Source organism: Bombus huntii, chromosome 17, assembly GCF_024542735.1.
Source record: "Bombus huntii isolate Logan2020A chromosome 17, iyBomHunt1.1, whole genome shotgun sequence".
In the NCBI taxonomy this organism is placed as follows: domain Eukaryota; kingdom Metazoa; phylum Arthropoda; class Insecta; order Hymenoptera; family Apidae; genus Bombus; species Bombus huntii.
Window position 1 is genome coordinate 1,641,203 of NC_066254.1, and position 17,513 is coordinate 1,658,715.

The 17,513-nt window shown below is 41.5% G+C and overlaps 1 protein-coding gene across 1 annotated transcript; it reads left to right on the top strand.

Moving 5' to 3' along the window:
- Nucleotides 1-2,938: 2,938 nt before the first annotated feature.
- On the top strand, nucleotides 2,939-6,439 carry LOC126875138 (uncharacterized). The gene is made up of 2 exons (XM_050637861.1): nucleotides 2,939-3,321; nucleotides 4,067-6,439. Exon 2 carries the CDS (start codon nucleotides 4,391-4,393, stop codon nucleotides 6,437-6,439), a length of 2,049 nt encoding a protein of 682 aa, XP_050493818.1. The 5' UTR covers nucleotides 2,939-3,321; nucleotides 4,067-4,390.
- Nucleotides 6,440-17,513: the final 11,074 nt, after the last annotated feature.

Sequence of the window (17,513 nt, forward strand, 5' to 3'; positions counted from 1 at the left end):
GCGCAGCTTCGGCTACCAGCAGTGTTGGTTGTTGTTTTCTTTTTTCTTTTCAATTAGCCTGATGCGCAAGAAGGTACCGAGAAAGAATAGCAACGCATCTAAACCGGCTGGCAGCGGAAACGATCAACACATCAAGCATAGAAGCAGATCTCATTCAGGATATAACCTAACAAGCACGAAGATGGTACTCCGCTGGGGTAGCCACCCACATGATAATCAAACAGCCAAAAAATTCTACCAAATGTCCAAATCAGACAAATTGTGAATGTAAATAACTAAATAAGAAAAAAAATTGCTGTTTTTCTGCTTCTATAGTTTTCCCACCGTTTGTGTTTGCTTTTATTTTCCGTTTTTTTGTTGTAACTTGCCACCTTTCAGCTTTCATCCTGGTGGATTAGTTCGTTACTGCTTTTATTCTCTTCATTGTTTTGAATGGGTTCCCTTTCAACTTCGTTTGTAACCGAGCATACTTGTTCTTCGTTTATTGATTGGCTTGGTTTTAAAATATTTGTTGTTTTCTTTATGCAGTATATTTCGCCTTTACTTGATATTTTTATTGATGGAATATGAGCCTACATTTTAAGTTTTATAATAGCCTTCTTAGTAGAAAACACGGTTTTCCAACACTTGGCTATGGGTGTTGACGTTTGTAACTTTATTTTCCCCACTTACCGCACTTTGTCAGAAGCACTGTTTTGTACGCCTATTTACCTGGGCTGCTTGGACAGAACTGCAGCTCAACACTTAGCTCGCATTTCTTCCAAGTAAAATCTCAGCTTCTTATTGTATATTCGACCGTAATCGTGGTCGCGACCATTCGATTATCTATACCACCACTGCCGCTCTATTCTCGTGGTTATGTCACATGGCATGAAAGTTCCACACATATACGCATATGTAATTTATATGCAGTTCTATAGTCTGTTCAAAGAGACGAGAGAGACAATTGAGTGTCACTAATCGGCAGCTAACAACTGCGCAGTCGCAGAAATCACGTGTTGCTTATGTTTACTCTCTCATCTTATTGGAGAGACTAGAGGCAAAGTACAATTTCGTTTTCATCCTATCCCATCTCTCCTACCATCGCACGTGTAACGTCAATTCACATCAGAAACCAGGCCACTGTAACATTAGAGGCCAGATGTGTGCGGGCCATCACCGCGTACCCTCAATAACCTCAAGGACCCACTATAAACTTAAACTTTTAGTTTATTCCTGTAGTTTATTTATGGATGGTCCTTGAACAGTCCTTAGGTTTAATACGTTCCTACAAATTACGGAGGAAGCAGGTAGTTACCTAATGGGAAAACCGAATATTTGGCTAACGAAAAGCCACGTTGGTAGGAGGCTTCCTCCTCCTATCTTCATTTATTAACGTGCGCTATAACCAATTGGCATCGCGGATCGTTATCCTCACTTTTCCTAACGAAAAGTATAAACAATGAATCCGCGTTGTTAGTGCAAAGAGACACCGAGCTTTCCTCCGTAATAATACGAGAACACCTCGACACTGAAACTACTAACTCTCATCAGTCAACATCTCTCTGATCAGTCGCGTAAACTGTACTTGTGTTATTTAATAAAGAAACAAAGCGGAGTTACGGCTCAACCTTCTTGTAACCTTTAAAACCTAAACCTTAATTTTACGTGGCATACGCCTTTAAAACCTAAACCTTAATTTTACATGGCGTCGTCGCTATTGATCGATTACGGTGATAGAAATCGACGGCGACTATATCGAACCCAAGTAACGTAAAACGATGACTCGACAGCATTGGCGTAGTCTGCTAAATAAAGTGCCACTTATTACCAAACTGAATGATTTCTTTACTTTATATATAATAGTACGTACACATTTTGTCCCAAAGATAGACGAGCTTTTTAAAAATAATAATGCAGAGGCATCGTTTCCAAGAAAATGTTCCATTTTATGCAAAACACATTCCTCCTGTCGCGATACACGTCCTATTTGCATGCCCAACTAATGCGTCAAGATATGTGTGTGATTATTAAATAGGTTTTGGAGTTCGATATTTAATTGATTCACACAGATTCAATTTTAGCTTTCTATATTTCACTATCATGTACAGTCATATGAACACACCGGATACTCTCTGATAATTAACACGTGGCGGACGCCAAAACAAAAAAGCGTCGTTAGAAGTCGTACCAACTTTGCATGTAGGAACTAGTGATCATACCAATCTAATATTTTCCTCAACATGCTATTATTTAATTATGTATGGAGACAAAAGATTGAAGGGAACATTAATCTTCTTTACTCGAAAGTTCCATGAAGGGGTTTTCGACATCCTGTTATGGATTTTAACGTTATATAGGTAGGTATAATGTTTAATCTACGATTTTTCTTACAAAACGTCATACAAGATGGTTTATGTCTTCGAATGTCCATTATCTTCTTCTCTATGACTTGTACGAGGGAAGCTCATGTATCGTCCGATTTGAGAAACCCTGTACACCCTGCAGCTAGGCTGACCTACTTTCATTCATGTAAGAAGGTTTGCTCGCGCACAGGGGTATTTCGGCTAATTTTTAATTGTCAATAGAAAACGAAGCCGAAAACGCAATTTTTTTATTCTGGATTTCATCTTATTTTAGCTTCAAGAATCATCTCTTAAATTTTTTTTTGCGCGCCAAGGATATGCAGACATCTGGGTGCCATCCTGTCCGTGGTGTATGGCCTGGTCTCTGATATAAATTGACGTTACACGTGCGTGTGTCCGCCGTGAGTTCGCGGCTACTTTGTAACATCCTTAATTGTGACAACAAAAGTCCCTTATGTACGATGATGTAAGACGATGGATGACTTCAATGACGAACCATTACCTATCCCAAGCCCTCACCGGGATAGACTCGTAAAATTCGAGACGACGTAAAATTCTCAAAAGTCACACGATTCACGACAAAAAGATCAAGGGAGAACAATATATTGCTCCCAATTTACACAATACAATTATCCCCTGACAGCAATATAAATAATCTGTTAAAAATAAACCATTTTAACTACTTCAGAATAAAATGGGAAAAAATAGTAAAAAGAAAAGGATGACATAACTCAATGCCACAAATGCCAGCGACTAGGCCACACAGCGCAAAATTGCAACCTAAACTACCGCTGTGTTAAATGCAGTGGGCCCCATGGCCCAGGCGACTGCAAAATAAAAAGGGAAAACGCAGTAACCAAAGACAAAATATTCTGCGTCAACTGCCAAAACTACGGACACCCCGCGTCATACAAAGGTTGCCCCAAACTCGTAGAGCTTCGTAAAAAGCTAGCCGATAAAATCAAAAAAGACTGAGGTGGTATGTCGTGATAGGGTCGGAAGGAAAACTCAGATTTATTGAACGATAAATGTTTGTTCACTCTAATGTCAATGAGTACACTTGACGCAGGATTCGCGATTATATTCGGTTCGCGAATGCGCGGTTATAAGATAGAGCTTGGATAGCTGCGATTCGAGATACGCTGCGAGTGCGGACAATGATTGCACGAGATGTCGAGAGCTTAGATAATTATTCGGCTCGAACCGTGTAAGTATAACGATCGTGATATGTTGACTCGCGGTAATAGACTGACTTTTTTGTCGCGATGCTGCTGCGGAGGCAGACTGCGTTGGGATGTGTCTAAGGATGCCAAGGCATCGGATTCGTTGAGAAAAGCTTTGGTTCGGAAAGTGCGGGAAATGTACGTTAATGTTTATTGGCTAATTCGTGTTGGTCGTTGGAAAAGGATGCTAGCTGCCCTTGAGAGGGTGTTGCTAGCGGGCAGCATCGTACGTGAGAGATAGCAGATTTCTCGTGTGTCCCCGTGGTAGGTGGTCGACTTCGAGACTGATAAACAAAGACTGTTTGTCTCTTTGGAGGACCTTAGCTAAAATAAATCCTAAGATTTATAGCGGTCCCTTGGCTAGCTGGAAATATTCGGTACGAATGTATCGACATCTCGCAATCATCATGTCCGCAGGTATAATAGGGTCTTTGTGTCGTGCGTCACGCGACGTAGACTGTTGGGCAGTTTACTGTCAAGTGCCGCCACAAGACAAAGAAACAAAGATAAAACGAATTGCCCAAATAAGCCGCAAATACGTCCCAGAACTAAAGTTCTCTGACGTAGTGAAACAACAAACAAAATTAAATCAAACAATCGAAAACACATCACATTTAACAAACTTAGATCCGCGCTCAAGCCAAAGCTCAATCACAATCGATGACTCCCCCCATCTAAACATTATAAACGTTATTGAAGACTTTAAAAAAGGTATTCTCCAAGCGTTAAAAGAACAACAAATGCAATTAAATGAAATAAAAAATACACTATCAACGCACGAAGAAAGGTTCGACGCCATCTTCAGCACTTTTAATAGTACAGATGACGAATAACCAAAACACGCTAAACCAACAATTACAGCAAAAAACACATAAATTTAACCTAAAGCATCTGAAAATAATTGCAATAAATGCTAACACTTTAATCTCAAACCAAAAAAGATACAGTATGCTAACCCTAATAAATAAAGAAGCCCCCAATATGGTACTCATCTCAGAAACAAAACTAAACAAAAGACACAATGTTCACTTCAAAAACTACTCCATGATAAGACACGACAGACCGAACGCCAGTCAAGGAGAAGGAACAGCGATCCTCATAAAAAACCCTATAAAATACAAAACAATTCTAATTGATAAAATAACAATTTTCAAAACCTTAGAAACAACGATCATAAAAATAAAAATAAGCAATAAGGAAAATATATTCATCACTGCAGCCTACGCAACCTATGGAAACCAGAAAGAATTTAACTACGAATTCAATAATCTTTTCGAACTCTTACAGCTCAACAAACCGGAAAACTACTATATAATAGCAGGAGACCTTAACGCAAAACATACAAGCTGGAAAAATGAAATAAACAACACGAGAGGCAACTTCATTAGAAACTGGCTAGACAATAAAAGCATCCACTACAAAACAAACTTATACAGCTCCGAGCTACCCTCTTACCCAAAAGGAGGCTCATACCTGGACATATGCCTAGCAGATGCGCGACTAAAATTCCAAAACCTACGTCCAAACAACACCCTAAAAACCTTAGCCTATGACAGTGACCATAACGCCCTAGTATTTCAAATTAACAAAAACACATCTGACTTCCTAACACTCGAAACCCAGACCGAGACACCCAGGTACAACTACAAAAAGACAGACTGGAAAAAGTTCCAAAACACACTCGAACAAAACTGCGACCTAAAGATCTACAGCAACGTCAACCTAACAAACAGACAAATCGACTCATTCTTAGACGAAATAGAAAAACACACACAAATCGCTCTCCAAAAATCCGTGCCAATCATAAAACAAAAAAATTCATGCGAGCCCTATATAAACAATAAAATAAAAGATCTACAGCGAGATAAAAGCTACATACTGTCCAAAATAAACAATATAAAACTCAACTATTCCTACGACAAAAGAGAAGAATTAGAATTCCTAAAGTTCCTACTACACAGAATAAAAGCGAAACTGAAACAAGAATTCGCAATTTCTATAAACCATTACTGGACAAACAAAATAAAAAACATCTCCAAGAACGACTCAGCCAACATGTTCCCACAAATAAATCAAATCTTTAGACCAAAAGAACGGGGCCCCATCCCACCTCTCAAACTGCCCCCAGAAAATGCCCCCCTCATCCAAGAAGCAGGTATAACGATACACAACACCATCAAAGACACCGAGGGTAACTTCATAATACCCAAAACAATAGAAAAACTAGACATCATCGGCACCCACTTTTCCAAAATACATACGCAAAACGAACACATGGGCCGAGAACAACTAAACAGAATTATCATCGCCGAAACAAACAAACTCAAAAATGAAATGGAACAAGACAAAATGCTAAACAAAACAGTCTGCACATTCTCAAACGAAAACACCGCAGACAATCCCAAACAACCAGATCCAGAAATAAACTACTTCACAAATTACAATCAACTAAACATAATCCTCTCCAAACTAAACAACAAAAAATCCTCCGGCTTCGACGGCATCCCAAACATCCTACTCAAGCGCCTACCGAACAAAATAAAATGGTACTACACGGTACTCTTCAACAATGCTCTAAACAACACATACTTCCCTAGAAAATGGAAAAACGCCAAATTGATAGCCATAACAAAAAAGAACAAAGACGGCTCATCGCCCGCAAACCTACGACCCATAAGTCTCCTCCCCAACATAAGCAAAGTATTTGAAATAACCATAAACAACCCCCTAACCTCCTTCTGCACAAAAAACAACATAATCCCAGAGAATCAATTCGGCTTCCGACACAAACACTCCACAATCCACGCAATAAACAAACTCACGTCGGACATCTGCTGGGCTCTAAACGCAAAACAACGAGTAGCCGTCTAATAGACCTCGAAAAAGCTTTCGACACAGTCTGGATCCCAGGTCTCATATACAAACTGAACAAAAAAAAGTTCCCTAAACACCTGATTAAAATGGTCTGGGACATGATCACAAACAGAACATTCGTAATGACTGAAGGTTCACACTCATCAAGCAAAGAATTCTCCATAAAAAACGGTCTACAACAAGGCACAGTAAATTCCCCGTTACTTTTCAGTATCTACAACAGCGACTTACTAAACCTCTTTGATCTCAATACATCCTCCCATAAACGCTCCATAGCCTTCGCAGACGACCTAATCATATACGTAACAGGCCGCAAAGCCAAAACAATAAAAACGGAACTCCAAGAACTTTTTGAGAAAATAAACGACTATTACCACGCATGGAAACTAAAAATCAACATAAGCAAATGCGAAACCATACTGTTTAGACCCAAGTCAAGTGAAATCGGCCCAATAGAAAGAGAACACTGCAAAAAATTTTAGATAAGAGAAAAAACAGACAAAGGGGCCCTCATACCACATAAAAATTGCGTAAAATACTTAGGGGTAAACATAGATTACAAATTAAATTACAAACAGCACACCGAAGTTCAACTTACCAAGGCCAATAAAGCATTTTGGAAAATGAAAAAACTATTCCACTCCAAACATCTCGACAGCAAAGTAAAAATTCTATGCTATCAAGCACTAATCAGACCGATCATAACCTACGGCTGCCCAATCTGGTACAACATATCAGCCTCCCAAATGGAAAAAATTCGCATATTCGAAAGAAAATGCATCAGAGCCTTGCTTGAGTACTTACAGATCCGAACACAGCGGATTCAAAAAATACGTAAGAAACAAAATAATATACGACCCAGCCAACGTTCACCGTTCCGTGGCCCGTGCCGCCACAGTACCCCCTTACCAGTGATAACGCTATATAAATGGAAAATATATAAATGTTACAGGCAAGGGTGCACGTTCGCCGGCTCCTAACGCCTATCCGAGACCCGCCTGAAACCAATCAGGAAATCGAACTCTCCTGCCCGCGCGTGTGGTGTGATAAACTCTTGAGTCCCCTTCGCTTTGTTCGTTTCGGGCACCAGGCGGTATTGTTACATTGCGCTTTTCCGTGCTATGGTGTTCAATATTATCGTTAAATAGAAATGCGGGTTTCAATCGGTCTATGGACACTATTACGTTTTTATTATTTATTTTCATAGTGAAGGTCTTTTTTCCTCGCTCTATAACCTGATACGGCCCGTCGTAGGGTGGTTGTAAGGGGTCTCCGATGGCGTCGCGACGCAGAAATACATAAGGCGATGTTTCGAGGTCGCGGAACACGAAGGTTCTCCTTTCTCCGTGTCGCGTAATTGGATGAGGCCTGATTTTTCCTATTTGGTCTTTTAGGCGACTTGCGAATTCCGAATTGGCCTGTTGTTTAGTCGGTACAAAAAATTCTGCCGGCAATCGTATGCCGGTGCCATAAACCATTTCGGCTGCCGTCGCGTTTAGGTCCTCTTTAATACCTGTTCGTATGCCTAATAGAACTATCGGCAAGATATCCGCCCAGTTGCTCGTATCGTGGCATTTGATTGCTGCTTTTAATTGTCGGTGCAGGCGCTCTACCATCCCGTTGGACGCGGGGTGATAGGCTGTCGTGCGGAAATGTCTGATGCCGAGCAACCGGCATAGTTCGTTAAATAGGTTCGACTCGAACTGGCGTCCTTGATCGGTCGTTATTTTTAAAGGCACGCCGAAACGAGATATCCACGTGGAAAGGAGAGCCGAAGCGACGGTTGCCGCCTCCATGTCGGCGATGGGAATGGCTTCGGGCCAACGCGAAAAACGGTCGATACACGTTAGACAATATCGGTAGCCTTTTGAATATGGCATCACGATAATGTCTATGTGTAAATGTTCGAAACGGCCCGCTAATTCTTCGAATGTTCCGACGGGTGAGGATACGTGCCTGGTGACTTTACATTGTTGACACGGGATACATTGTCGTGTCCAATTTCGGGAGTTCTTGTTTATGAACGGCCAGACGAAACGCGTCGTCACCAGGTTTTGAGTGGCACGTATCCCTGGATGGGAAAGTCCATGGAGCGAATTAAATACGTCGCGCCGCAAGGATTTCGGTACGTACGGTCGTACAAAGTCACCCGATACGTCGCAATATATTTCTACGTCGTGATCGGAGAAACGTATTTTCTTTAACCGTAGCGCGGATGTACCGGAGTTGACGATGTTGCTTAGTTCTTTGTCGGCTTCTTGCGCGGCGGCGAGAGCTCGATGGTCCACAGACTTTCCTATCGCTTCGATGCGTGACAGAGCGTCGGCAACGTTATTGTCTAACCCCTTGATATATCTTATGTCGGTGGTGAATTGTCCGATGTAATCTAGTTGCCGGAATTGTCGCGGCGAACACTTATCAGGATCTTGGTTGAACGCATATGTAAGGGGTTTATGATCGGTGAAAATTATAAAATTTCTCCCTTCTATGGCGTGTCGAAATCGTTTTACCGCAGTGTACATAGCGAGTAATTCGCGGTCGTACTTTCGCTGCGCGGAGTTCAACGGTTTGGTAAGGAAACCTAACGGCTGCCAAGAGTCGTTGACGCGTTGCTGGAGGACCGCTCCTATTGCATAGTCGGATGCGTCTACCGCGAGGCTAACAGGTGCGCCAGGTATCGGATGCGCTAACATCGTGGCGTTAGCGAGGGCGCATTTCGACTCGCGGAAGCTAGCTTCGGATTGCTCTGTCCATTTGATGGGCGCGTTGCCCTTTTTTCCTCCTTTTAATAGGTCGTTTAGGGGTTGAAAAATTTTTGCGGCCCCCGGTATGAAACGTCGGTAGAAATTAATCATACCGAGGTACCTGCGTAGTGCTTTAACGGTCCCGGGGAGCGGTACTTCTACAATAGCGTCGACGCGTTCGGCTAGCGGCTTTATCCCGTCGGCGTTTACGGTGTGTCCCAAGAATGTGATTTCGTTCACACCGAATTCGCACTTTACTGGGTTGATGACTACGCCATACTCGTTTAAGCGTTCAAACAAAATCCGAAGGTGTTCGCGATGTTGTTCTTCGGTTTCGGATGCGATTAAGAAATCGTCTATGTAAGCGAACACGAAGTCCAGACCACGGGTAATTTCGTCAACGAATCTTTGACACGTTTGCGCGGCGTTTCGAAGCCCAAACATCATGTTGGTTGCTTCGAAAAGTCCGAAAGGTGTCGTGATCGCGGTTTTCTTAACGTCTTCTGGCGCGATCGGGATTTGGTGGTAAGCGCGGACAAGGTCGATTTTTGAGTAGACGCGCTTACCGTACAGATGTTGTGCGAAATCTTCGATATGTGGTGGGGAGTACCTGTCGGGTATGGTGCGAGCGTTCAACGCACGATAGTCGCCGCATGGTCGTAGACTTCCGTCCTTCTTTGGGACGACATGCAGGGGTGATGCCCATGGACTTTTCGATGGCCGCATCACTCCTTGCTCGATCATTGTTGCGAAATCCGCCTTGACTTGCTTGAGACGATCCGGTGCGAGACGTCGAGGTTTACTGTAGACGGGTGGCCCGGGTGTGGTTTCAATATGGTGTACCACACTGTGTCGAATTTTCTCTCGTCCGAAGGCCGGTGGACGAGTTAGATCCGGAAACTCCGCCAAAAGTCGATGGTAGACCGATTCGCCGATTACGGTTTTGATGGATATTTCTTCCGTCCTGGCAGCATATCCCCTTGATGATAATTGGGTTGTCGTGTCGAGGAGTCGTTTGTTTCGCGGGTCCACGAGCAACCCATAATGGCTTAAAAAATCTACGCCTATGATAGGCGTTTGAACGTCAGCAATTACGAAGTTCCACTTGAAGGCTCGTCTTAGGGACAGGTTAAGGCCAATCGCAGTGGTACCATACGTTGCGATGCGCGTCCCGTTGGCCGCGAATAGTTCGTACGTGTTTTTCTTGACGTGCCTATGGATTTTACTGCGGGGGTATACGCTGATGTCGGCGCCGGTGTCTACGAGGAAAGAGATCTTCGTTCCCTTGTCCGTAACGAAGATGCGGCGGGATCTCAGGCCGTCGTCGTCTGCCGCGTCTACGGACGGCTGGTCTCGTTTCCCGACTTCCACGTGCATGGGAAACGACAGCTCCTCGCGCGTTCTCCGAACTTTGCATGATAGAAACACAGACCGTCTTGCCGTGGCCGATCTCGCGAGCGCGAACGTCGGTGGTATCGCGAACGCGAGCGTGATCGTGATCGTGGTCGACGATGATTAATGATGCTCAACGCGTTCATCTGTGCCTGCAACTGTGATATTCGCTCGCTCAACACGTTGATTGCGGCGGCCATTGGTTCGTATACTCCAGCGTTTTGCGCTGGTGGGTCCATTACTGCCGTTACTCGGGCGGTGCGCTGAAAATCCTCCGTGAATTCTTCAGCGATCAGGTCCGCCTGCCGCAATAACCTTTCTGGGTCCGAATCGTCGACTGCCGCGAGGATACGCCTGATGCGGGCGGGTAATCGGTTCCTCCACAGCGTGAGGGTAAAAATCATCGGGCGTGGAGGGGCTGGAGAGTTTTTTTAAATGTTGATAAAACTGGGATGGCTTTCTATCTCCCATCACCTCGCTTTCCACCAACTTCTTTATCCGGGTCGCGTCCGTATCGGATAATTTGCGAATGAGCGCATGTTTTAATTTCTCGTAGCGTCCGATGTCTGGAGGGTTCGTCATCAGGTCTTCGACGTCCTGGAGCTGTTGATCGTTGAGGCATTTTGCCAGCGTCACGTACTTAATTGTGTCTTCCGTAATTCGCGCTGCCTCGAATTGTCTCTCCAGAAGGGCAAACCATGCCGCCGTGTTTTGCCGAAGCGTCCTGTTTTTGCGACCCAGTTTCCAGGACAGTAAAAACAAATAAAAACAAAATCACATCGAAGCTCCGCTCCTCCAGCGGCTTAAACCAAAAAATTATATTAATCACGAAAAATGTAAAGCGCCGACACATATTATAGCATGGCTACGTCGTACCGTTGCGTATCGGTACCTTTGCCTAAGATACCATTATATAAATTCACCGTTTATTATGAACACCATAATGTATTTATAATTGTATCTTGGGTTTAAATAAACATTTAAAAAAAAAACAGCGTCCGTAGCGTCACGAATTTTTAAATTGGTTGGCGTGAGTTCGATTCTCGTCGAGCTCCATGTCGTTTTACGTTTCGCGATTCCAGATTTGCAGGACTGGTACTTTTATAAAAATGCTGACAGCTTGTTTAGCCTGGTATTTTGATAAAATCTTCCTGCAGTATAACTCGCGAGAATTTTAGAAAACTACTTTTTTGAATCGGCAATCGCTGCGTATCACAGCGTATTCAAACGCATAGCGCTGTTGTCGAACATTGTAGTACTTCTCTTTCTTGTAGCAAATTATCCTGCCTACACGAACGGTAGCGTATACGTAACAGGATATTTTATAATTTTATTTTATATATCATACTAAATTTGTAGAATCTAAGTATTAATGAATCATTGAGAATATCATCGGATAGATTATATCTTAGCGATGATAACTTATTACTAAAAGATATGTCGAGTTCTCATTATGATTAGGGTTAGGGGCGTGAAACGAACCCTCATTTGGACTACACATTGTTGCTATGCAATGGAGAAGACATTGACTAGTGCAAATACGACTACTACAGAATTTGACAAGTAACCGCGGTAATCAGACACTCGAGAAGCTAATGACAATGATCCCAGGTTCTATGACCCTACTAGTACCGGTTGCTATTAATGGGGGGGGGGGGGGGAGGTTTAAAAATTTTTTTTGCATTTTTTTAATTGAATGCATAATATCTTAAGAATATTGTGTCAAAATCTCAAGTCGATTGGAGCAAAATTGACGAAGTTACGAATATTTTTATACATGTCGGATGATATTACCTACCCGACCCGAGCGTGCTATTGTTACATCGCAGACAATTTTTTTTTCTATATAATACCTAATCTTACCCCCAGATCTACTTATAGTACTTAACGACTTAAGTACAAACCTCCTTATACCTGTACTGTATATTTTGTCAGTGTAGAGTAAAAAATTTAGTGTAGGAGTAAATATTCCATTTTCATTACGTTTTGTGTTAAATTATTACTAAAATGCCTGAAAAAATTACAAGATCTGATAGACAATCAACTGGTTCGAGATTATATCGACCTAGAAAAATTGTACCTCCGCATAAACGTAAAAACGAAGGCATTTCAACAAGTAGCGCGTCAGCTAAAAAAATAAAAGTGACCGTTGAAGATCAAGTTACGAAGGATCTTGAAAAACGTTATAGGATAATTGATTTTTTATTGTCTTTTCAACAATTGCTACGCTAGTGAAGTGTGTGAAATGTGATGGAAAAGTAAATTTTCATTCGACTAAGAAAGAAGGCCTTGGATTTGACATCAAAGTGTCGTGCGAATGCTGTAAACAGATTACAAATGTTCCGTCTAGTGTAAGAATAAACTCTGGTACTTTCGATGTTAATTATTGGTTTGTTTTCGTGATGAGAATATTAGGCCTTGGATTAGTTGGCTGTGAAAAGTTCTGCGGCTTGATGGATTTGTCTAGTAGGTTTTTATCAAAACCGACGTATAGAAAGAAATGTGCTCGACTGTAAGAGAAGTAGCGAATCGATTTTTTTAATCTGCTATAAAAGAAGAAAAAACAGCAACAGCCGAAGAGCTATCATGGATGATAGCAACATCCTTTATGGTCCTGGCATTGATGATTCGGTGTGAGGTAAGCCGATAAAATTCGCTTATGAACGTTTTATACCAGATTTTTTAGTGTTCAAAACTTTAAAGCGTTTTCCCCACAACTCACATTTTCAAAGTCGGTGACCCTGATAACTTCAAAACTACTATACCGATACTTTTGAAATTTTGAACACTATATCTGTACATAATTTACGAGGTAACGCTGCAGAGTTTTTTCAAATTTGTTAATTATTTTTATTTTACAATAACAAATTAGCCGCAAATTTTCGCACAAAATCGCGTTTTTCCCTTCAAAGTGTTCTAAAAAGTGAAAAATTGAAATTTCGAAAAACCGTCGCAGCGTTACCTGGGGAAAACTATTACCTAACGAATGAACTTTAACTTTTTGATTTCAGATGATCCAGCACCAAGTTCTGAGGGGCACCGCAATTATACTTTTTTCCGGGACACGTCCGAATAATTGCTGCCATTGCCGTATTTTTTAATATTTCTCCGTCAAAATTTAATACAATATTCTTCGAATGTCGTACTTTAATGTACTATTGGTTTTAAAAAAGAGATTTTAACTGTATCGTCACAAAAAATTCACAAAAACATGCCTTCTTTTGTTCGAATTAACCTTACACCCCCCCCTCCCCTTAAGTGGAGTTTAATGTGTCTATCTTGAAAAAAATCTTGAAATTCTTTTCCCGTAAAACATCTTTCTTGGTCCGCTATTATCCGGCAGGGACTGCCGAATAAGAATATGACGGACATAAGCGCTTTGATGGTATTAGGGGAATCTATTTTACGAGTATGATGCAGGTATATGAATTTAGTGAAAGCATCGACCAAAACAATAACATTCTTTCAAATCACTTTTACCACTTAACTTGCCTGTTGTGTATATGGGATTCCGCGAAAAGAAATCTACGTGTGCCATTCGTTTACCTTCTCGATACATCACGTCAAAATTAAAAGTTTGTAAGTAAGCCCACCACCTGCAACCCTGTCATTTAAATGTACCTTATTACTGGATGCCTTCAAAGAATTGCAATCAGTGACAACAAGAAATTCTCGTCCGTGTAGATAATGACGGAAATGCTTGACGGCGTTTACAACTGCTAACGTTTCTAGTTCGTAGGAATAATACCTAGATTCCGCAGGGCTAGTTCATTTACCGTAATACTCTACTACTCTATTTTTACCTTCTACCTTGTTAAGGAAATTCGAGGATTTGGGAATACAAATTATTTACTATATTTCCCACACAACATCTATATTACTCTCTGAAGAACGTCTTGCACGCACGCTGGTCGCCAACCGACTATCCTAGATTCTTCTAACATCTGGCAACAGTCTTTTGTCTCCACTAAGACCTTGACGCCCTCTAACCCTTACACACACACTCTCATGTACAGTGTAAATGTATCACTTCCCTAACATACCTTATGCATTAAAATAGCCCCATATCCTTCCGAACTAGCGTCAGTAGTTCTAACGGATAATTAGGATTAAATATCATTAGCACCGGCGCGTCAATCAGGACGGAAATTACCTTTTGTCTTATTTGTTTGTGCCTATCCGTCCAAGTTATATTCTTCCTACTAGAAGTAAGTGCATACAGAGGTTTCATTAGTTGTGAAAATTTAGGAATGAATTTTCGGAAGTTGGACCTACGGAATCCAACTATGGGGAACAGCAAGTAACTCCAACATCGAAATACTCCAACGCTTTCAATCGAAAACGCTAAGATCCCTAATTGACGCACCTTAGTATGTAACCAATGAAACAATACACCGCGACCTCAAGATACCCACCGTCAAAGAGGAAATAGCAAAATATAGCAACAGATACAGCAAAAGAATCAACAAACACCGAAACCCCCTAATCACTGGACTACTCGATACGACGGACCAGATTCGCAGGCTGAAGAGGCACTACCCGCTAGACCTAAACGTTAGATTCATTTAATTATCCAAATCAAGCATATGCACTTACTTATAATACTTATAGATTATAAATTATATCTATCTATAATAAGTATTAACTTATTGTAAATAAACAGCCATGTCACTGCGCCACGCCAGAAAAATTACTGAAAATTCTCAACGCGAGAATTGATTGTAATTTCAACAAATAAATAAAAAAAAAATGAATTACATATCCTAAATATAGTACCGACATCTTCAGGAAGGAACATTTAGCGAAATTGAAAGAAAACCCGGCGTTTACGAGGGTGTTTAATACAATGTGCAACCTTTCCAGAGCTTGTTCTATGGAGTCGGCAATAATTAGAACATCGTTCAAATAAACAACGACATACGAATAAGCATATGTTACCAAATGTCCTACTGGACAAATTGTAAAATTGTAAAATAAATAAATAAAAAAAAAATACGAATAAGCGAGGTCACTTAAGGCCTTGAGAATGGCTCTCTGAAAAACGGATGGCTCAATCCAAACGGCATTGACACGTATTCGCACTGACCATCGGGGGCAACGAACGAGGTACACTCTATCGAATTAGGATGAATGGGAATCTAGTGAAACCCGCTGGCCATGTCCAGGCTAATAAGGTATCTCGCGTTTTGCAATCTCGCGATTTGATCAGCAATAAGGGGTAAGGGATACCGTATTTTTATTTAGCGCTCGGAAATCTACACACAATCTATCTGAGCCGTCTTTCTTTTTCACGAGTAACAATAGGGCTCGCGAACGGCGAATTGCTAGGCCTTACAATTTTTGCTCTAATTAATTCGCCTATTCTCTCACGTACTATTCTGCGCTCTTCCTCGCGAAGTCTGTAAGGGCTTCTTTGCACAATGACGTTAGGATCAATTAATCGTATTTCTAACTGGCCTGTATTTACGCGAGTACATAGGAAACCCGTAACGAATGAATCTTTGAATTTTCGAAAAGAAAGATTAATCGACTTTTATCACTACCACGTACATCAGTATCAACTTCATTAACATCGATCTCGTTTTCAGCGGTTTTATTACAGGCATTAATCATTTTTGTTTTACACATAGCGAGGCTATTTTGTGTAATATTACGTCAAAACCTTGACTTAAAATTTAACGATCAATCACGATATCGTATTTTAAGTAACTATAAGCGAGGACATGAAAAATTTATCTCTAATGTAAAACCACTAATACCTGCAACGGACAACATTTGAGATGTACGTTTAGTACAAATATTTCTTATTCCTCGCAATGCTGCTACATCAATCGTTCTTTTGCCAGGAAATCTCAAGATTCTTTAATTCGCGAACACTCGGCTCCAAAATCGAAGTAAAATGGAAACGACTCACCGGGATGACTTGATCTACCGGTTGATGCTTCCACTACGTAGAAATCGATTCGACGCTGGTTATTGAAATTATATTCAGGGCACTGCTTTGTAAAGGATTTTCCTCCATAATCAGATTGACAGCTGCGCACCATGCAGCGGAGTCGGAGCCCGCGGTTTCAGGGTTAAAACGCGGTGGCGAAAAATTGTTAGGTTTCACACTCGATTTTTGCACTAGCGACTGAATTAACTCGCGCACGATGGTCGTAAGTTCTTGCGCTGTTATAACCGGCACTGTAAGTGTAAGTATTACTAAACTAACTCTTTGTTAAAACGTGGAATATCCACCGAGCGTAAAGACGACAAGTCACTCGCTGATACGACCTCACGAGAGAGAATGACTTTCCGTCGCGATGATGCTCCAGAGCAAAACTATGATGGGGTGTGTCTAAGGGCACGAGATCATCGGATTCGTCGAGGAACGCCTTCGTTCGGAAAGTGAGGGAAATTGACGTTGCTGTTAATTGGTCAATTTCCATGTTGGTGGCTAGAAAATGATGCTAGCCGCCCTTGAGCTAGCTTGTTGCTAGCGGAAGCATTGTTTCCGATCTTCCCATAATTGGGACAAAGACTGCTTGTCCGTTTGAAGAACCTTAATTAACAAAATCCTAAGATTTCTAACGGGTCCTCGGGCTAGCTGAACCTTTACTGTGTAGGTGCATCGACATCTGGTAATCATTTTGCCCGAAGGAACCATTGGAATGTTTACTTTAGAGTACCTCTACAAATATTTCTTTTAATGAGGGTACTCCATACCTTTGTTTGACAAAGCGTTCGTCCTGTGACCGAGGCTACGTTCGGCGACTAATTGTCGCCTTGAGCCCAAGCTCATTGTCACAAATCTCAAATAAATACAACTGGGTAGAATGACGGCAATTGTTTAATTACGGCTATAGACGTTAATCACAATTTTACGGATTTTCCCGAAGTTCCAAAAGGAAGGCTCCGGTGTCCTTTTATCTCCGATAGATTTTTTTGTTCAT